General features: G+C 36.5%; 1 protein-coding gene across 1 annotated transcript in view; it reads right to left on the minus strand.

Annotated features, from left to right (window-relative positions):
* Positions 1 to 23045, minus strand: part of Ascc3 (activating signal cointegrator 1 complex subunit 3) — a 312705-nt gene that overhangs the window by 96218 nt on the left and 193442 nt on the right. Inside the window, exons 35-36 of the mRNA XM_055616194.1 lie at positions 17000 to 17111; positions 16702 to 16836 (exon numbers count right to left, since the gene is read on the minus strand). Coding sequence (XP_055472169.1) covers positions 16702 to 16836; positions 17000 to 17111 — 247 coding nt within the window. The remainder of the gene's footprint in view (positions 1 to 16701; positions 16837 to 16999; positions 17112 to 23045) is intronic.

The following is a 23045-nucleotide window of genomic DNA, read 5'->3' on the forward strand; positions in this document are numbered from 1 at the left end:
GTTTTCAAGATAGTGAAAAAATTAGGATGAACAGAAGAGAATTTGATAACTTCCCTATAGTTAACACATGGTCTCCACTGTACTTAGCTAAGGCCACAGCTTCCATTAACACTTTTTTTTTTCATTTTTTTCTCCTTGCAAAGTTCTATGTAAGGTTAACAATATTTAGTGGGTTTTGTCAGCTTAAAAAACATTACACTTATCATTCATGTAACCCAAGACCGTATCATGACATAGATGATGAGTCCTTGGCCTGGCACGCCTTTCTATTGCTCACCACAACACACATATGAGGGGTTGCTTGCTGTTCTTTGAATCAGTCAACAGTTTCTGCTTCTTTTGTTGAGCCTCCTGCCTGGATATCCTTTCTCAAGGCTCTCTCAAGACTTGTCATCCACAGAATTCTATTTTTATGTTCAAATGTCACCTCCTAAAACAAGCTTTCCTTACTCAAGAACAGATTCCTCCACCTATGACAGCTCTTACCTCTAATTTTCAAAATTAAATCTATTTTTCTGCTACATCCTCCACTCCTAAAATACAGTAAATGCTTAATAACTGTTATTAAAAAGAATAATATGTAATATTCAGTACCATAAATGAAAAAAAGGTTTAAGTATAAAGTAATTTACTGTTTCCTCACACCTCATGAAATGTTCATTTTTATTAATTTCACTTTAGACATGGAGAAACATGTATGCATGGGGCAGGGGTATGGAAAAAAAAGACACTGATTCTGCTATATTTCTCTACATTGTTACATAGAATAAAAAGCCATGTATGTTACTTAAGCTAAAAGGTTACGAATTCCCCAAGCATCAAGTGGTGTTTTTGTGAAATCCCTCCTCTTATAATTTCATGTTTCCAAAATAAAGGAATACTGTGGGACACTGTTAGGGCGAAATTTGACAAGATTTTGGTGCTTTTGTTTTTCTGGTATTTACAGTGCTGGAGATTGGGTCAGGCGCTCTACCACTGAGCTTTACTGGCACCCTGAAAAGCAGTTGAGAAAGCTTAATTATTTATTCCTCTGTGTATTACACATTCAGCAGAATCAGGAATGATTACACTGTTTGGTTCCTTGGCTCCTTTCTGAGGTTCATGTTTTGATGGTAGTTTTATTTACTTTTTTTTTTCAATTGAAAAAGCATTTGTTGTTACTTGTGTTGGGGAAAGTTCTAAACGACACTGAAGAAACGAGAAAGCTAGCACTGATTTCCAAACTGTAAGTGTACTTAAACTTTACTGGGATAAAATTAGAAACATTTCAGTAAGTATTAATTTCCATTTTAATAAGTTTTACTTTATATTGAAATTCTTTCTTAGGTTTCATTAATTTAAAAAAATCTAAAACTGGCATGCTTACCCAAAGTAAAATGAAAGACACTTAAATTTGCGAGATTTACTTTTTTTTTTCAATAATATTATCATTATAAAATGACTTTTGATTCCTTAATATGCATGCATATGGTACTAACAATTTTAAACATGTACACTAATTGCCAGATTATTGATACCAACAATAACTAAGAATATTTTCACTAGGATTCCCAACTTTGTTGCTTTTGTACAACAGAATGCTTGAAGCTCTTGGCAGATCAATTAGGGAAGAGAAAGATAAACAAAAGGACATTTAAGTAAAACTGTTCCTGTTTACAGACTACAATTCCACAAATAGGATGTTAAGACATAGTAAATGAATTCAGGAAATCACCAATATTAAGAATAATTTTACATCACTGGGAAAGGTGGTGGATGCCTGTAATCCCAGTACTAGGGGAAGCAGAGCAGGTGGATCTCTGAATTTGAGGCCAGCTTGGTCTACATAACGTGTCCAGGACATCCAAGGCTACACAGAGAAAACAAACAACACCCTCCAATTACCCACTAGGCTCACCCCTGGCTCTGTAGCAGACCACCTTCCTTGACTCAGCCTATACTCCTGGCTCTGCAGCAGACCACCTTCCTTGCTTGACTCAGCCTATACACGTCTCCAGTGGATCACACCGATCTTCCCTCCTAACTTCCTTCCTGCTCAGTGCTTTAGGCAACCGCCCAGTTCCAGTAGGCACTTCCTGGAAACACAGAGGCCACTCCGGCCTGGGAAGCATAGGTAGGCTAACTGCACAGCTTCTCCTCTCTCCCGGCTCCTCCAAATCTAATTCTCCAGTCTCATGCCCAACTCTACAGCAGACCTCACCTCACACCCCAACCTAGGGAACTAAGCAGACATGGAGGAACACCCAGCTTCCTCCCTCATATGAAATACCTCCACAGGACGCAGCCTTGCTCTGTTCCCAAGCCTTAGGTCCTAATACCCAGAACACATCTTAGTGGAAAGCCCAGAATTCACACCTATCAAAACCCCAGAAAGTTTTCCTAGATATCTGCATGTAGGAAAATGCAAATGAACCATATTTATCACACTGCACAAAAATAAAGTCCAAGGGGATCAAAGACATTAACATAAAACCAGACAGCAAGAAACAAACACATGGCAGAAATCAATAAAATAGAAACAAAATAAAGAATCAATGAAACAAGAGTTGGTTCTTTGAGAAAAACAAAAAGATTGATTAATACCCATCCAGATAAACTAATGTGAGAAGAGAAAATACTGACATTAACAAAATTAGAAATGAAAAGGGGAATATAACAATAGACACAAAGGAAATTTAGAGAATCATATACATTAAAAAAGCTGTATCCCACCAAATCTAAAAGAAATGGATAATTTTCTTCATAAGTGCCACTTACCAAAGTTAAATCAAGGTCAGATAAGCAATTTAAAGAGAGCTATAACAACCCCCCCCCCAAATAAAAGTAGTCATTAGAGCTTACCAACCAAAACAAAAAAAGAGCCCAAGGCTAGAATGTTTTAGCTCCGAATTCTATCAAACTTTGGAAGAAGACTTAATGCCAATATTCCTCAAATTATTCCACAGAGATAAACAGAGAATTCTCTGTAGAGGAATACAGAATATAGCAGAGAAACACTTAAAGAAACGCCCAACATCCTTAGTAATCAAGGAAATGCAAGTCAAAACAACCAGATTTCACTTTACACCATTCAGAATGGCTAAGATCAAAAACTCAAGCGACAATAAATGCTGGAGAGGATGTGGAGAAAGCGGAACCCTTCTCCATTGCTGTGGGAATGTAAACTTGTACAACCACTTTGGAAAACAATCTGGTGCTTTCTCAGACAATTAGGAATAGTCTTCATCAAGATCCAGCTATACCACTCCTAGGCATATATCCAAAAGATGCTCAAGTACACAACAAAGACATTTGTTCCACAAAAATAGAAAAAAAGGAACACTTCCTAATTCATTTTAAAGGCCACAGTTACCCTGATATCCAAATCACATAAAGACCTAATTTCGTAAGAGAATTAGAAGCCACTTCTCCTTATGAATATAAATGTCATAAAATAATTATAAACCATATTCATGAACAAATCGAAAAAAGTTGATCCACCATGATCAAGTAGGCTTCATCTCAGAGATACAGGGATGGCCCAACATATGTAAATCAATAAATGTAACACACCAAATAAACAAAAGACACAAACGACATGATCTTATCATTAGATGTAGAAAGAGCCTTTGACAAAATCCAACACACCATTATGATAAAAGTCCTGGAGAGATTAAAGGACATGCCTAAACATAATAAAGGCAGTTTACAACCAGCCTATCACCATCATCAACTTAAACAGAGAGAAACTCAATGCTCATCCACTAAAATCAGGAAGAAAGCAATGTTGTCTACTCTTCCTACACCTATTTAATGTACAACTTCAAGTCTCTTTTTTTGTGTTTTCTTTTTTATGATTAATTTTTATTTTTTTAATATTAATCACAGGTTATTTACTTTGTATCCCATTCGTAGCCCCCTCCTCATTTCCTCCCAATCCCACCCTCCCTCCTTCATCTCTTCTCTGCCCCTTTCTAAATTCAATGCAAGGGGAGGTCCTCCTCCCCTTCCATCTGACCTTAGCTTATCAGGTATCTTCAGGACTGGCTGCCATGTCCTCCTCTGTGACCTAGCAAGAATGTTCCTCCCTTGGTGAGGAGGAAGTGGGGGGGGGGGGGGAGAGGAGGTAAAGGAGCCACAGTTGAGTTCATATCAGAAATAGTTCCTGTTATCCTTACTAGGGAAACCCACTTGGTTACTGAGCTACCGTGGGCTACATCTGAGCAGGGGTTCTAGGTTATATTTATACATGGTCCTTGGTTGGAGAAACAGTCTCATAGAGGGCTCCTGAGCCCTCATATATTTTGTCGTTGTGGAGCTCCTGTCCTCTCCCGGTCATATTAACTCCCCCTCTTATTGTATGATTCCCTGCACCCTGCTGAAGGTTTGGTTATGAGTCTCCATATCTGCTTTGAAACACTGCTAGGTAGAGTATTTCATAGGCCCTCTGTGGTAGGCTCCTGTCCTGTCCTCAAGATCCAGCTATACCACTCCTAGGCATATATCTTTATTTGCAGATGATAAATGATCCAAAAAATTTCACAAGGATGCTCCTATAGTTGATAAACACTTTCAGCAAAGTAGCTAGATTTAAAATTAACAAAATTCAGTAGCCTTCCTATATTCAAATGACAAATAGACTGAGAAAGAAGTCAGGAAAACAACATCATTTGCAATAGCCTCAAAAAGTATAAACTCTCTTGGGGTAACTCTAACCAAGCAAGAGAAAAACCTGTATCATAAAAACTTAAAGTCACTGAAAAAAGATATCAAAAGAGAGAAAGATATGCCATGCTCATGGACTGGTTGGATTAACATAGTAAAAATGGTCACCCTACAAAAAAAATCTACATATTCAATGTGATCCCAATCAAAATACCAACACAATTTGTTACAGATATTGAAAGGGCAATTTTCACATTCATACAGGAAGAAAAAAAACCCAAAATAGTTAAAACATCCTGAATAACAAAAGAACTGTAGAAGGAACCTCTATCCCCAATCTCTATTCACATTGTAATACAGAGCTATAGTAACAAAAATAACATGGTATTGGTACAAAATTAGACATGTTGATGAAGGAAATTGAAGACCCGGACCCAATCCACACACATGAACACCTGATTTTTGAAAGAGTTCATAAATACACTTGAGTTTTGACAGAGAGCCCAGAAGACAGCATCATCAACAAATGCTGGTGGTCAAACTAGATGGCTGCATACAGATCAATTCAAACAGACTCATACCTAATCACCCTGAACAAATTGCAACTTCAAATGGATTAACAGACAACCAGATACACTGAACATTATAGGAGAAAGAAAAATGCTGAATAGCCTGGAATTTATTGGCACAGAAAAAGATTTTCTGAACAGAACAGTACTAGCACAGGAACTAAGATCAACAATTAGTAAATGAAGCCATATGAAACTCAAAAGCTTCTGCATGTTAAAAGACATTGTGAATCAGACAAAGCAGCAACCTACAAAATCAGAAAATATTTTTATCCACTATTCATCCAATAGAAAGCAAATATAAAAAATATGTATAGAACTCAAACTAGATATCAAGAAACAATTGACCCACTTAAAACCTGCTATAAACTGGGGGCAGTGGAGAACACCTATAATCGCAGCATAAAGGAAGTCAGAGGCAGGTGGATCTCAGTCTGGTCTACAGAGCGAGTTCAGGACATCCATAGCTACAAAGAAAAATCTGTCTTGAATACCTCCACCCCCAAAATGGGGTTCAGACCTAAGCAGAGAATTCTTTTTTTTAATTTTTTATTTAACTTTTATTAATTATACTTTATTCATTTTGCATCCCCCCATAAGCCCACCCTCCTCCCCTCCCAGTCCCACCTCCCCTTTCTGCATGCATGCCTCTCCCCAAGTCCACTGATAGGGGAGGTCCTCCTCTCCTTCTTTCTGATCTTAGTAGAATTCTTAATAAAGGAAACTCAAATGACTGAGAAATACTTAAAGAAATGTTTAAATCCTTAACCATCAGGAAACTGAAACCAAAACTTTGATATTTCATCTTACACACATCAGAATGACTAAGATCATGAAAACAAATGGCAGCCCATGCTGACACAGATGTAAAGTAAGGGGAACATGCTTCCATTTCTGGTGGGAGTGCAAAGTTTTTACAGCCACTATGGAAATCAGTGTGGTAGTTCCTTAAAAAAGACCGGAATCATTCTACCTCAAGATCCAGCTATACCAATCTTGAGCATATATTCAAAGGATGCTTCATCCTACCACTTGCGTAACCATGCTCATTGCTCCTCTATTCCTATGGCTAGAATCTGAAAACAATCTAGCCTAGTTGTCCTTCAACAGAAAGGATAAAAAGAAATGTGGTATATTTAAACAATGGAGAAGCACTCAGTCATTAACAAAATGAAATCATGAAATTCATAAGCAAATGAGTGGATCCAGAAAATAATCATCCTGAGTAAGGTACCCCAGAGCCTCAAGGACAAATAGAGCATGTATTCACTCATATGTGGATATTAGCTGTTAAGTCAATGACAACTAAGTTACAATCAACAGATCAATAGAGGTTAGGTATGGAGTAAGGGACAAGGCAGCGACAGATCTCATTAGAAAAGGACAGATGGGGTTGTTAAAACAAGTGAGTCAAGTGGGGATAGGAAGAGGAGAGGGTGTAGAGGGCACAAGGTCCTTGTGCTTGCAGAATAGCACTAGGAATGTTAAACTAGGAGTGTTAAACAGGTAGGGCTGTCTCTTCAAAAGGCAGAGATTTATAACTAGCTTTCCTCCCAGAAGGCTAGGAATGGATGCTTTTTAACAGCCTGTTGACCCCTGTGCTATCTGTATGACAGAGGTCTTACCTGTCACCTAATGCCCCCTTACAAATAGGGACTGCAGGTGGTTAACAGTTGGTAACCTTTGTGGTATCTGCAGGACCAAGATGACACCAGATCCTTCCCTAAGCTTTCCACATGGCACACATATTTGACCTAAAGAACCCACCTTTATGTAAGAGGTGACACGTATTTTTAAAAGAGTTTCAATGTAATTATGCCTTAGGCTTTATTGAACATATGGAATTGTGTTATACCAGGAAAAGTTTTCAAAATTGTACTGTACTTATAAATGCCTAAAATAAACAGCCTAGTGTCAGAATCTCAAAGTTTGAATCAACACAAGCTACTGAGTAATGCTGAACTGGAATTTCTTCTTGCCTCACACAACTTGGTACTATGCTAACCACGGTGTTTGCAGAGATCCCCAGCATAGGACAAGAAAGGGAGTATGTGGAAAGGCACATTAGGAACCATTTGAACGGTAGTATGGAAACCTAAATTTAAATGAAACTGGCAAATAATGAGGGAAACAGAGATCCAACTGGTCATCTCTTGTTACCAAATGAAGCTTCCAGTACTGGGACTAGGTTAGCTAATTAAACAGTTGGCCAAAGGGGTCCCATAGGAATCCCCAAACAATCCAGACTGTTGCCAAGACTAGAGTTTGTTCTCCACAAACTGATAGCAAGGTCTCATTGTTGCAGACAATACCTATACAAATTATTGGACATGGAGAAGACCAGTCAATATCAAAGCTTATACAAAGCCTTCACCCCTATATTCTAACTTCTTTGGTATAAGAAGGTATTCTGCATACTTCCAAAAGAAAACACAAATACACCCTGACAATGGTGTCCTGTTTGCAAAGGTAGCACAAAGCTCAGGAGGAACCAACAAACAGCTAATTTGACTAAAGCATGGTTTTAGTTGCAAGCCCTAACTAACAATGCTTTGAAGACCGAAGACTTAAGACTAGGACAGCTCGGGGACCTAGAATAAAACCAAATACTACTGTTCTAAAAAACAAACAAACAAAAAACCAAACAAAAACAAACGAACTGTAGCAATAAAATGACCCCTCAGCCAGTGTAGTGGTGCACACCTGTAATTCCAGCACTTGGGAGGCAGATGTAGGTGGATCTCTGTGAGTTTTAGGCCAGCCTGGTCTACAAAGCGAGTCTAGGACAGCCAAGGCTATACTGAGAAACTCTGCCTTGAAAAAGTAAACAAACAAAGAAAAACCTATGACACTCTGCTGTGAGTATATAGCAGAATGTCATCATCAGAGAACTTTCCTCCTAAAGCAGTTGGGAACAGACACAGATACCCGTGGCGAGACATTATGTAGACAGTGAGGGACTTTTGAACCCTCACTGTAGATGGAGTGCTTCATCAAATCCTTCCTCTCAGAGCTCATGGAACCCCACGGAAAAGAAGGCAGAAAGAATGTAAGAAGAGATAGAGAATACCATTTGGGTAGCACCAATTTTTGACTTGGTGTGTTTATTAAAAATAAAATAAAAAGAATGTATGAAGTAGGAAGGAAATATGGGGAGTATTCAGGCGTGATTAGAAGAAGGTTGGAGGACTAAGAAATGACCAAAATACATTTTATACATGCGTCAAACCTCTTTAAGAACTAAATAAACATAAAATAATTATAAAAAAATGGGCAAAGCCTTGAATAGAAAAATTCTAGAAGACATCTAAATCGTCAAAGAGTATACAAAAATATTCAACATTTTTAAAAATCAGGGCTATGCAACTCAAAGCCATGATTTTCCCCCACAACATGAAAGCGGCTATTGTTAAAACAAAAAATTTTGGCAGCAGTGTACCGAAAACAGAGTTCTTATACATTGTGGGTAGAAATTTAAATTAGTACTACTATTATGGAGGACAGAATCTCACAAAAACCAGAACTACTAAATGATCTTGTAACTTCATTTCTATATATGAAGCCAGAGAAGATGAAATCAATATATAAAAGGTACATAAAAATGATACATGCTCTTTAATGTTTACTGAAACTCTTTCACAACACAATAAACTTAGCTATCCATCAAATGACAAATTGATAAAGAAAATGTAGCATAAAAACATCAATGTGATTCGGGTTTGAAAATAAATTCTGTCAATTGTGACAATATGGATAAATCTAAACAACATTATTTTAAGCGAAACAAGAGACGCACAGAAAGATGAATACTGCTGAATCTCATTCATATATGGAATCTATAAAACCTGACCTTATAAAAAGAAAGGACTAGAGTGGTGGTTGCCAAGGCCTAAGTGACCAGGAGGGTGTGTACTTGGTCAGAGGATATATAATTATAGAGAGATAGAAAAAGGAAAAGTTTAGACTAGACAAAGGCAGAAGGCAGACTGCTTTGGGGTTAAGCTGTAGGAAAACAATGGAAAAGCAGACACTGGAAATGACTGCAATGCAGTTTTTTTTTTCTGGGGCAATAACATGTCCTAAAACTGATTGTGGAGATGACTGAGTAATTCTGACTGGATATTTGAAATGGGTGAGTGGCACAATTTTAAAAACCAAAAATTATTGATTGTGTAATTTGCCAAATGATTCGTGACAGTGTTCCTGGAAAATAAAATTTCCAGAGTTTCATAAATCATTTCAAGGCAGTTATAACCCATGCAATATCTAAGTAGAAGCATCCTTGGCAAAGCTCTCTGATGACCCCATGCACATGTAATCCAATCCTGGCAAGCTGAGAACTCTGATTTTCAGGGAGGAGGACAATGCCAGCAAGTCTTGCTTTGGATGTTTTGATCTGGACTGAACCCTTTCTATGCAGTTAAAGTAGTAATGAGCAGAAATGCCAGATACAAGCACAAGCTTCCTTCTTTGGGGCCATAAAGTTTTATTTGGTTCTAGCACTTTTTTTTTTTTTTTTTAAAGACTTGGGTCTGTGGAAGGCTCCTGTCCTGTTCCCTGTCTTCTCCTGCTTCCAATGTCTATCACGTTTGTCCTTCTAAATGGAGATTGAGTAACTTCCCTAGGGTCTTCCTTGTTGTTAGGATGATAGATTTTAGTATGTTTATCCTATAGTAGGTGGCTAAGATCCACTTATGAGTGAGTATATACCGTGTGTGTCTTTCTGCTTCTGGGATACCTCACTCAAGATGATCTTTTCTAGCTCCCACCATTTGCCTGCAAATTTCTTGATTTCCTTGTTTTTAATAACTGAGTAGTATCCCATTATGTAAATGTACCACAATTTCTGTATCCATTCCTCAACTGAGGGACATCTAGGTTGTTTTCAGCTTCTGGCTATTATGAATAGAGCTGCTACGAACATGGTTGAGCAAATGTCCTTGTTGTGTACTTGAGCATATTTTGGATATATGCCTAGGAGCGGTATAGCTGGATCCTGAGGAAGCACTATTCCTGATTTTCTGAGAAAATACCAGATTGCTTTCCAAAGTGGTTGTACAAGTTTACACTCCCAACAGCAATGAAGGATGGTTCCCTTTTCTCTACATCCTCTCCCGCATGTGTTGTCACTTGAGTTTTTGATCTTAGTCATTCTGAATAGTATAAGGTGAAATCTCAGGGCCGTTTTGATTTGCATCTCATTGATGTTGAGCATTTCTTTAGGTGTTTCTCTGCCATTTGATATTCCTCTATTAAGAAATCTCTGTTTAGCTCTGTACCCCAGGACAGGAGCCTACCACAGATGGCCTCTGAAAGACTCTATTGATGGAGGTATCGAAGCATAGGCTGAGACCCATAGCCAAACTTTGGGCATAGGAGGCCGGAAATCTTATGAAAGAAGGGGGAGAAAGAAAGATCTAGTGTTCCAAAGGAGACCAACAGAGCCATAAAAAACTGAGCCCTGGTGGCCCTGAAGAGAATGACACCCCAACCAAGGACAATGCATGAAGAGGATCTAAAACCCCTGCTCAGATGTAGCCCATAGACTCAGTCTCCAAGTGGGCTTCCTAGTAAGGGGAACAGGGACTTTCTCTGACATGAACTCAGTGGTAGGGTCTCTGATCACTTCCCCCTCTGGGGGGTGAGGGTGGGAGGGGGTTGCAGCCTTGCCAGTCCACAGAAGAAGACAATGCAACCAGACTTGTTGATACCTGATAGGCTAGGGTCAAATAGAAGGGGAAGAGTACCTTCCCTATCAATGGACTAGATGAGAGGTTTAGGAGAAGAAGAAAGGAGGGTGAGATTGGGAGGAGATGAGGAAGAGGGACACAGCTGGGATACAAACTGAATAAAATGTAATAAATGATAATAACAAGAAAAAGATAAAAAAGAAAAAAAAAAGATTTGGGTCTGTCTTTTACTTCTTTGGTCGTCCTCAACTTGTATTTAGGGCCGGAACTGAATAAGAATACTTACGGAATCTGGAGAAGCAATGATAAAATATTTCCATGGACAGTTTAGGCTAAGAAAGTTATGAGCAAATGCTTTTCATTGCTTTGCAAATTTAGATAAAATGGTAAAATAAAACGCATAATCCCAGAAAAAAAAAAGCATAAAACAACAAAGAGAGAGGATATAGGACATTGCATAAGTTGTTTGGGAGACCTATCCAATTCTATCTTTACTCTTGGAACTCAGAAGAACTTAGATTTTATTATTTTTCCATAATGTGTTACTTTACACAAGGGAGGGTTTTTAATTTTTTCAATAAGAAAGTTGATGTGATTATGAAAGAAAGATTATGGTTATTTATAATTTAGCATTGTAACTCATGTCTTAATTAAAAATCCTGTCCAATCACTAATCTTCAGAATACTAGTAATTGATAGTTCTTTTCTGTGCACTGATTTAGCTAAGCAAAAGTAATTGGAAAATAAAAATGAGCAAAAACTGACAACAGAACAAACTTCAGGGAGATCTTATCTCAGAACTTAATAGGTTAAGAACTCTGATCTTATAAATTGTAAGAAACTTATCTGAGATCGACATCTTTTTACCAGGAAAAGTTTTTTTTTTTTTTTTTCACGTAATTAAAGAAAATATATAAATCTAGAATGCTGGGAGAAGCAAAGAAATAATTGAGAATAAAGATGGTCTCAGGGGAAAATCTGAAGAGAATAGAAAGATACTTTTAAAAAAGACATTTGCCATCTGTGCCTCCACCAAAGATGCCAAGCAGCCCCCGGCTGAGGGTAAAGATGCTCTTCTCACAAACCTTGGAATGTATCACATCAGGATGCCCCACACGGAGGAGAGAGAGCAGCAGATGGGATCCCGCTACTGCCATGAGGTTAGGTGGAAATGGAAGACCCTTGAGGTTGGTGGTATCCACTGTCAGTTAACCTTTCCCTTTCGTTTTCTTTTTCCTTTAATGAACTCTTTGATTTTACAGGCGAGGCCCACTCCTCAATGTACTGTTTATAATGGACTATTATTTTCAGTTATTTTAAGTTTATCTCCTTAAAAAGTATCACTTATTTTTCTAATCATCTTATAAGTTAGAGAAAGAGGTTTTTGTAATTTGATACCAAAAGATTTGTAGTTGAACTACAAAAATGATAAGATCCAAGCATTAAGATGCTCTAGTCCTGGAAGTGTTATATCCCGGCCATTATATATGTTATAAAATCCATATGGCTTTAACAAAAGGCGTATTGAGAAGCCTAGATATTTGTTGATATTTATGCTTTGTTGCTCTGAAATTGAAAAAAATTGGAATTGCTGTATATTAATGTATAAATTATGAATATTTGATATTCTAATATTTGCTGGGAATAAGAGATTCATAGCTTTTAAAACAAGATATCTGACAAATATGCATACAATTCCATGCTTGATAGAAATAAGAATTAATTTCATTACATATTTGATAAAGAATAATTTCATGTTTCTCTACAGCTACAAGAACACTGATAGCCAAATAATTCTTACATTAAAAAAAAAAAAGAAAACTCTCAAAGTCTGAGAGGCATATGTACATTTTGAATATATTTTGTTTTCTTTCAGCTTTTAATACCCTAGGGAAGCATATAGTAAAAAATATGTTGAAATAGATTCCCCAGCTTTGAAAGCTCTCATTTCCATCGCTGTTTCAAAATAGGTTAACTTCTAAACACCTACCAAACACATCAAAACTGACCCTGCTGGGCCATGATGCTGGACACTTTCTGCTCTGGAGTGTTGCCAGCATCATTAAGAGATTCTTCAAATTACTTTTGAAATGTACTTTTCCCTCAGGATTTTCACTTATACCTAATTAGACTACTAACTACAAGCTATGTAATCCCTGTTGCCAAAACTGCTAAATGCTTCAATAAGTAGGAGGAGGGCATCAATGGAACAGGACAGATGTAATGTCACTGGTTAACAATAGAGGTGTGAAGCAGCTGCCTTAATTATGAAGCTTATTAATTCATGGTGTTGAAAAAGATTTGGCAAGGGTTCTTATAAAATACCCAGTCTCTTTAAAATAGCATCAGATGGTTTAAAACTTCAAATATGTCTTCATATTTGAAGCAATGCTGAAATGATTTTTTTTTTGCCAATATGACCTTAACATTTAATATTTAATTTTTTAATGGATAGAACTGGCCTAAAGAATAAACTGTGTCTAGGAGGGAAAGTTAGGAATTGGGGAGAAGTCCAAGTAACTACTTTCTATGGGCTATGAATAAAATTGATATTCATAACTTATATGATTATATCATAAGAAGTTGTTGTATATAAAGTTAATGTATATAAAATGCAAAGCTTTTAGTAGCCACTCAATTAGAAACTAGTTTTTTATTCGATGGGCAGAATTTAAACAAGTGTGTTCCTACTGTGTAATAAGATTAGTGAGAAGAATAGTCTCAATAGAATCTTTGGCCTTACACCCACAACGGGGCTCTAATTATAGTATAAAGACAATGAAGAGGGGAGTGTAAGCCAATCAATCAATTTCTGGGTAAGAAAAGCAAGTAAAAGTCTCAAGAGAAGTTAGAAAAAAAAATTTAGCCTAAAGGTATTTTTCCTCTACAGTGTTAGAATAAAGCTTTTTACAGAATGGTGTAATAATCAGCAGAAATTATCATTGGAAATACAGGCTGCAACACTCAAAAGAAAAAAATACCACAACATTTTGAATGGTAAAAATATTCTTAAAGCACCTACAGGGCAAAGAGACAGAGAAGTCATGCACATGCCACACTGGTTCAATTCTGACACCTGTAGCGCTGCCTTCCCTGGTCTGCAGAGAAACAGACCTGGTCTGACGTGGACTTAATGTACAGTCACACTTCCCCCTTCTATTTTAATTCACTGGGAGTGGGCTTATTCTGACTCTTGAACGTATATGTCTTTGGTTTACAATTTTATCTCACCAGAAGTGGTGACTCAACTTTACACTTGCAGATCTGATGGAATCGTTTCCCAATTATGAACATATCACAAAATGAAAATGCTTCTGCTCAAATGGCTCATACAGTGACCCAAAACCCACCTTGGTAGGCTTTAGTCACTTATTTTGTGCCATTTAGAATTCTCTCTAATGTCCTACTAATTTGAAGTTAACATCAAATATTCCCTGTAGAGGAGATTAACATGGACGACAGAATATGCATCTTTTTGTCTTTACATTTGTTTTTGGTAACAAGCAGTACACTGATCAGTGTTAGCATCACCTAAGTATCGGTCAGCCACAGAGCATAGTTCATCTGTGCATTAGCAAGTTCACTGGTCTACGATTTTATATCCTGATCACAAGTGCCTCACATTCTCTCTATAGACAATTATAAAAAAGTATCTATATAGTGAATAGGTAACCATGGAAAATAAAGAATAACACAGAAAACAAAAAATTTTTGACATACCTAGGCAATCTCTCTCTGCTAAGCTCCTTTCTTACTATATAACATGGAAAAACTTAGTGTCACCTGCAAATTCAGAAAATTCATGTTGCCTGTACTTTGGTGAAATATGATTTACCATTCTGAAAACTATTAGGCTCTCCCAAGCATCCTGAAGACAGAGAAAAAGGACACAGAGGATAGGAATTAGAAGATACAAATGGGACTAACACATGGATTTTTTTCTTCTGCTCAGTCATGACGATCTTCTACTATGCGATGCTGAGAAATGGAAGCTTGAAATTCAGAAAATACTTAGGGAAAGAATATGATAAGATGACCTGGTTAGATCCTTTCTTTTGCTTCTGAAGAAAGGATTCTTTTCTGACAAATACTATAAAGGCAATAACATAATTATGTTCCTATTTAACAAGAAATTCTATTTCTTTAAAAGTAGAAAGTAATATGTTAGTAATTACACAGATGGTATAAATTCCAATTTATTTTAGGAAAACAGACATGTGGCTGAATGTAAGAGTCTACATAACTATCTCTTCCAACAGGAGAAAAAGGTGTATAAAAGCACATCATACAGCAATTAAAGCAACTCTTTGATAATAACTGAAGGGAAATGAGGTTTTGGTGAATCAATGTTTTGACTTTTTCATTCTATGGTCATCTTCTAACACATTTGCTCTGCCAAAACCAACCATACTATAACATTTCTGAGAAAAGAAAAAAAATTTCAAATAATATAATTTCTATTTTGATTAACACAAAACAAAAGCAAAAGTACCAATATGTTGCTTAAGAAATGAAAATGCTTCTTTCTTTTAAAAAATATTTTTTTTCAAATTTCTGTGCCTTTAAAATATTTTCATGTTTTAAAATTAAAATATAACTACATTGTTATCCCATTTCCTTTCCTCCCTCCAAGTATTCTCATGAACCTCCCCTTCCCTTTTACTCTCTCAAATTTCATGCCTCTATTTTTTGTTATTACATATATGTATATAACCCTAAACAAACAAATATAACCTGCTCAGTCTGTATAGTTAGTCATGTGTATACATACGATTATTATTTTATGTGTATGTATTTTTGTGTGTGAGTGTCCTTGGAGGTCAGATGGCATTGGTTCCCCTGGAATTTGAGTTACATGTAGATATAAGCTGCCTGATGTGTGTGCTAGGAACTAAACTTGGGTTCTCTAGAAGAGTGGCAGGTGCTCTTAACTGCTGAGACATCTCTCTGGTCTTAAAAATGAGAATTTCACCATTGACAAGATGAGACTTAAGGAAACACTGTAGTGGGCTGGGGAAATAGACCAGCAGGCATAGTGTCTGCTGTATGAGCACCAAGAACTTCATTTGGATCCCTCCCAGCAGCATAGAGAGCCCAACATGGTGGCACACACCTGTAATCCTAGCATTTGAAAGACAGAGACAGGAGAATCCCTGGAGCTCATTGGCCAGCCTGAAGTTATTGAAGGTGCAGGCAAAATAAGACCCTCATCATCACCTGCATTGTGCAGATTTTATCTTAAACTTCAACATTAAATTTAGGCTTTAGCTTTTTGGGGAAAATGGAGAAAGAAGAATAGATTGACTACAGGATATATCTTGTTCTTTTTTTCTTTTCAGAAGGTGCTAGATAGGAAGATGGGAGTGAGCACTAAAGAGCTTTCTTGGTGTTAATTCGAAACTGAATATAATAATAGCGATCCTTAAAAAAAGGCTCATTAGTAGCATCACAGTTAGTACCAAAGAGGAACCATCCAAACAAATAGCAAATTTCCAATCTCAGCTAGAGGGGCCACTCAATCCCCAGCCTTGCTCCACAGTGCAAAACACATCATTAATCCTGGCTCACGTATCAATAGCACTGATTCTACTCAGGAGAATCCTGCTATGGATGGGTCATACGGTCACATTTGTCCCAAGGTTATCCTACATAAAAATGGAAAGAAACTCTGTTTGAAAGATGAAAGACCCTCCTAAACACTCTCTGGTAAATTTTCAAAACTAGAAACAACTTAAGGTTCAAATTATAAAAGAAGGCATAAAGTATATATACAAAAGCCACAGTAGTAGAAAACTTACACTTAGTATTGAAAGCAATTCTTCAATGCTGCACTCAGGTTTTAAACGGTCCTTGAACATTTTGACTGTTTTGTGCTTCAAATAGTAATAGGAGGCAATTTTGCCACATTCCAGCGGCTCAATGCTGCGATGATCCTATTTCAAATAAAGATTAAGGACAGTGAGTCATACAGTGGAGGTCCACATTCCTCAGAGGGTAAGTGCTCACACTGTAGTTGCTACTGACACAGAATTGTTGTGAATTTGAGTAGCACAAGCCCCAGACACCCTACTGTCAAGAGCTGGATCTGAAGCCTACCTCTCCAAGCTCAATGCAGTGGGAAAGCTCCAACTCAAGCAGACACTTCTCAATCAGATGTGACAGGAACTTGTTAATGGATTCATGGCTGATGTCACCCAAGTTGTAGTAGCTAGAAAAAAGTGAGGTCAGTTTCAAGATGTGTCTACTAGAATTGTCACATCAACTTTACAATCTTTTCAGAAATTTAAAAGCATGATTTACAGCAAATAGAAAACTCAATGAAAAACTGAACAACCACAATTAACACTCCAATTGTACAGGTCAAAAGCCCAATACTAAAGTTTGAGTTTGCTAACACCAAGGAAAAAGATAAAATACTAAAAATATGTAAAATAGACAAATCACATGAAAAAACTTTTAAAAATGTAAATCTTGAGAAAATGATATATTTATTATAAGCTAAACAAAAAATCAAAATGTAAAAGCATAGAATTATATAATGAAGATTAAATACTTGCTAACTTTAATTAAATGCTGACTCCATCATCAGCACAGGATTTAAAAAAAATGTATAAAAAGGCACTTTCTTATGTTAAACTTGGTTTTAATTCATTTTACTCATCTTGTCCAAAGTAGCCTTATGCACTGAATTTAGAAATTGTGAAATGCAAAGTTTGGCTGAAAACAATACACCCATGCGCGCACTCTTCTTGATAACTTTACAAGACAATCAGAACTACTAATCTTTAGTGGTACGGGAGTTTTCCTAGGAAATTTTGAGAATTTTTCTCCTAGTGTTTTTGTAACAAGATGTTCTAATGCCTGTAAGGAAAACCATCAAGCTAAAATAAAGTAATCTATCTTGCAATGCACAGGTTCCAGCTCTGCATAGTTTCTAAATAAAAACTGTAAGAACATGTAATTCAGCTGACCATTCATTTTTTACTCCAACAATGAAAGGCAAATCCCTGACTAAAAGAAATTTGTACCTGGGAGTGAAAGTTACATGAAAAATCATGGCAATTTCCTAATCCCTGATAATAAACACGACTGGAATCACCATGGACAATCTATATAATATCCCACCTCTCTTCTCATTCAAAGGAAGGATAAGAGTGGAAACTATGGTCTTAGAGACTTACAGACCCTTTTCACTAATATCCCACCAGGCTGGCCTCAACATCAGAACAGGACTGGAAAAAAATTGTCTACAGTCTCAAATGAAAGAGATTGTCAACAATCTCATATGAAATCACCATCAAACAGGGATGACTTTCTGTGGAAGGCATTTTCAATTTCTTCAAAAGTTAAAACTTATTTAAAAATATCCCAGTGAAGAATTTAAAATCACATCAGGATAAATTTAAACAGAAAGAGAAGTAGTGCAAATGATGATGAACACTACAATGTATCTCCCATGACATTCCTAAGATGCCACAATTTGAAATGTCTACTTTTACCCAAGTCTTCATTGTCAAATGACCAGTAAAGGACTAGATTTCATTTAGCAAAATAATCTTTCATAAGACAAGACAGTTACTTTTTTGTCCATGGAAAAACTATTGCTGTTCAAACAAATGGCCTCTTGTGAACCTCAATGCAGCATTTTCAATGAACAGATAACAAAAGTACTGAACTCTATGTATCATTAATCTAAACAGAGTGCTCATATTCATGACACTGGCTTATGTGGAAATAAAAGGAAGCATTAGAAAAAGTCAAGAACTATTTCCTTTATCCTGGCAAATGACCAATTTTTGGTATTTAGTTAAGATAATTCTTTCCTAAATTAAGGTGAAAATAAATATTCTGGACACATTGGGCGGTAGTTTAGTGGATAAGAGCACTGGATCATCTTCCAGAGGACCCAGGTTCAATATCCAGTATCCACATGATGGTTCACAACTATTTGTAACACCAGGAGATGTGATTCCCTCTTTTGGCCTCCACAGGCACCATGTAACCATACTACACACAAGCATACATGCAGGCAAAACATCATATAGTAAAATATAAAATAATAAAAAAAATGGATACTTGAAATATCACATGTAAACAAATGTCCACACTCTCTTCTATTTTCAATCCCCAAGATTAGATTTTTCAAACTTTATGCAACAAAAGGATTCCTTCTGTTTCTGACACTATTTGGGCTTGCTATTCCTATGCACTCTTATATGATTTACAATTACCTGCACTAGTGCAGCTTAATAAAGTTGTTCCTAAGTTAAAAATACTACTAAAATGTGCCCACAAAAATGCATTAGGAGTATGATTTTGAGTAAGAAAAAAAGTCTTTATGAAAATGAATGTTTAGAAAACAATATTACCATGAAAAAAAATTCTACTTTTTAAGTTTATTAGGTTCTTTAATAAAAAAGCTCATGGATACTGTTACATATCAACTAATAATTGTTATCCTAAATATTTAACTGGAATGCCAATTGCCACTTTATACTATTATAAAAATGTTAGATGTAAACCTATTTAAAACAACCAATTATAAACTTCCTTAAGAGAGATATTTTCAATATCTATTTTGCTTCATTCACTACATTCTGTTTTATTTTACTTTACTCACTATAATTTTACTTTGGTGGTGAATTTCCCTTCTAAGTGTTTTTGAGGCCTAATTTCATGCATATAACACAGCCAGGGTAAACATTTTTGCAACCATATAAAATCAATTGCTAAAAGAAAAAACTTTGATCAAATTCATGCTGTCTTTGAGAATACAAATTATTCAAATCCAAACACTGAACAACCAACTTATTCTAAAAGGAAAGACTTAAAAGTTGTTACTGATATGTATTTCTAATGTTTTTCTAAACATGGTCAAAGAAACACAAATTCAATCCAAGTAATAACTAAGCTTCCCTGACCTCCATGAAACACATTCTTTGGCTGAATATTTGGTTTGAAGGCGAGATCACCTTTAAACATTAAAAAAATTCTGAAGAGTACATTTCCCCATCAAAATTACATACATATATAATTTTTAAGACACTGTAAAAAATATAAATGTAACACAATAATGTTTCAGAATGCGCAACATTTTGACAGTCAATATATGCTGATGGTCTGACTGGCTGCACACACGTTCCCATCTTTAAGTGAACTTTGTTACTTCCCAGTTTCTAACTTAAGTACAAGCAAATATGATTTTCAATAATCACTATTCTAACTTGAAAAAACATGTGGCAGCTAACTTGAAAGGTCTGTTTTCATGTTGTACTCTCGACAGTACAAAATTTATAATTTACTGATTATTTCAACAGTGACTTTTTCACAACTGTTTAATTACAGGTAACAAGCAGACTGCAGTTTCATGCCCACTGTGTCGAATCATCAAGTCATTATCTTCCTGTGTTACAACCAGAAAGCCTGCCTTTTGTCAGCATGCTATTCCATTTCTTTCACAGAGAAAGGCAGTTTCACAATAATTGACTTGTCAGAAGCTCTAATTTATGAGACTGGGCTCTGTAAGATTTCTCTATATTGGACTTAACCTGCACACAAGCAGGGCTGAATATTTACAATGCTGTTAACAGGTGCTGAGTTGTTTAATGATTCTAATAGCCAGAAGCGTACTGAGAAAGCCAGCGGGATCACAATTACAGGCTGTTTGAACACAACAATTACTAGTCCCCTGAGAGTGTGAAAGTCAAAGGCAGTTTGATACTGACAGCATCTAGCACATGGGCTAGACAAGCTAACTTCTATTAGCAGTCCATTGGGAAAAGTCGTAACAAGCCTCTCCCTGAAATAAAAATTTAAAAGTCCATAAAATTTAAACAATCTAAACCTAAAACAACTTTAAAAAATTATCTTTTAAAGTCTTTATCAAGGTGGAAATAAGAATTACACACAAGAAACCTTAGATTATATTTTTCTAACCTTAAAACAGATGAAATTTCATCAACTAGGAATGAAAGAGGTTTTATAGTAAAGTGAAACAGAGACAAAGTTACAACAAACAGTTTGGATTTAATGTGAACAGTGGCAGCCATTTCCGTTTTGGTTTATGTAAACCTGGCCAGATAGCTTGCTGGGAAAATTTCCATCAGCACTGCAATGCCACTGCAGTAACTGTCAGTGCTGGGAAGTCATTTGTTACAGCACCATGTTTTTATGTTCAGATTATGCAGCGGTAATAATGACACAAATAATGGAAGAGCGCTCAGGGACAGCGGAAAAGACCTCATTTTTGCCTAGATATATTTAAAAGCAGAGTGAAACTGAAAATACAAATTGAACCACAAGCTTAATTTGAAATGGCTTCTATCTTATGAAAACAATATATCTGTTTAAACAGATTTGAATGAGAGTGTGTTCACATGGCACCTATAGAATACAGACATCTGTACTTAAACACATGTGTGGCTATAAACAGACACACAGCTTGTAAGCCAGGAACAGTGGATATTGTGGTACAGTGCTAGGTTTACAGCGGTGGCACGATTAATTGAAATGGGTAGAATAATCAGGTCATTCCTATTATCTATAAAGGACTGTCTTTTGAACAACTATTTCTTTTCTATGGCTAAATAAATCTATCACTTGGTTACACCCCTCCCCCCCACAAACACATACAGAAGCCAGCTTGCATATATACATCCTTCCAACTAAGTCAAATTTCATTTATGCCAATGGATGAAAGGAAGCACTAACATTTTTTTAATTATATATAATATAGCTGTTAATACGAGAAAACTACAGCTTTTAAAGGCAATTTGCCTGTTTCCTCAACTCCTTTGTGCAGAGCCCTGGGGATAGATGATTTTAACAGAGACAATAATAAAAAATATATAATCCAAGTCAGTCATGAGGATGTGAAGTAAAGGGATCGCCTGCACACTACTGGTGGGAATATAAATTAGTACAGTTATTTTGGAAGACAGTATGGAAATATCCTGTAAAAGTAAAATCAAAATTAACAACTGATCTAGCTGTCTGACTAGCAGTTACCTACAGTGGTGATTTGAATGGGTTTGCCCCCAACAGATACAGGTGTTTGAAGGCTTGACCTAAAGGGAGGGCTCTATTAGGAGGTGTAAAGCTAGTTGAAGGAAGTATGTCACTGTGGGGGTAGTTTTTGAAGTTTCCAATGCTGATGCTCCACCCAATGTGGAATGAGAGCATGCAGGAGACAGTACTCCTCTGCTGCCTGCAGATCAAGAGGTAGGATTCTTGAATCCTCTAGTACCATGTCTACTTGCACAGTGCCATGGTTCCCACCATGATGATAATGGACAGAATCTCTGAAACTGTAACCCAGGCCCAGTTAAATGTTTGCTTTTGTAAGAATTTCCTTGACCAGAGCAATAAAACTTTAAGTATCTAAAGGAACTGAATCCTGTATTTGAACTACTTTGCACTGCCATGTTCATCTTAGCATCTTCAGCAACATCCAAACACCCATTAACGGGATGAACAAATAGCACATACACACAAAAGAATACTACTCAGCCTTTAAAGAGAATCAAATGTATGCTCAGAGAACTAGATGAGTCTACATGGTATCATGTTCAACATTAATGTTCAGAATTTGAAAGCAGTTTGCCGATTTTAGCAGGCAGGGTAAAGACAGAAAGGTGAAATACTGGTAAAATAATACAAAGTTTCAGTTACTAGGAAGAGTGTGACTTCAGACAACACATATTTGAAAATGAATTAAATAACAGACTTTAAAGTTGTCACCACAATTTTTGGCTATTACAAATAAAGCCACTATGAACATAGTGGAGTAAATGCCCTTGTATGTGACAGCATCTTTTGGGTATATGTTCAGGAGTGGTATAGCTGGGTCTTGAGGTATTCCCAGTTTTCTGAGAAAGAGGCAGATTGATTTCCAGAGAGGTTATACAAGTTTGCACTCCCACTAGCAATGAAGGGGGGCTCCCCTTTCTCCACATCCTTGCCAATATATGTTGCCCCTTGAGTTTTTGATCTTAGCTATTCTGGTAGGTGTAAGATAGAATCTTGGAGTTGCTTTGATTTGCATTTCTCTGATGGCTAAAGACATTGAGAATTTCTCTAAGTGCTTCTCAGCCATTCGAGAATCCTCTGCTGTGAACTCTTGGTTTAGCTCTGTATACTACTT

Source organism: Psammomys obesus, unplaced genomic scaffold (genome assembly GCF_907164565.1).
Source record: "Psammomys obesus unplaced genomic scaffold, mPsaObe1.curated_primary_1811, whole genome shotgun sequence".
Lineage (NCBI taxonomy): Eukaryota > Metazoa > Chordata > Mammalia > Rodentia > Muridae > Psammomys > Psammomys obesus.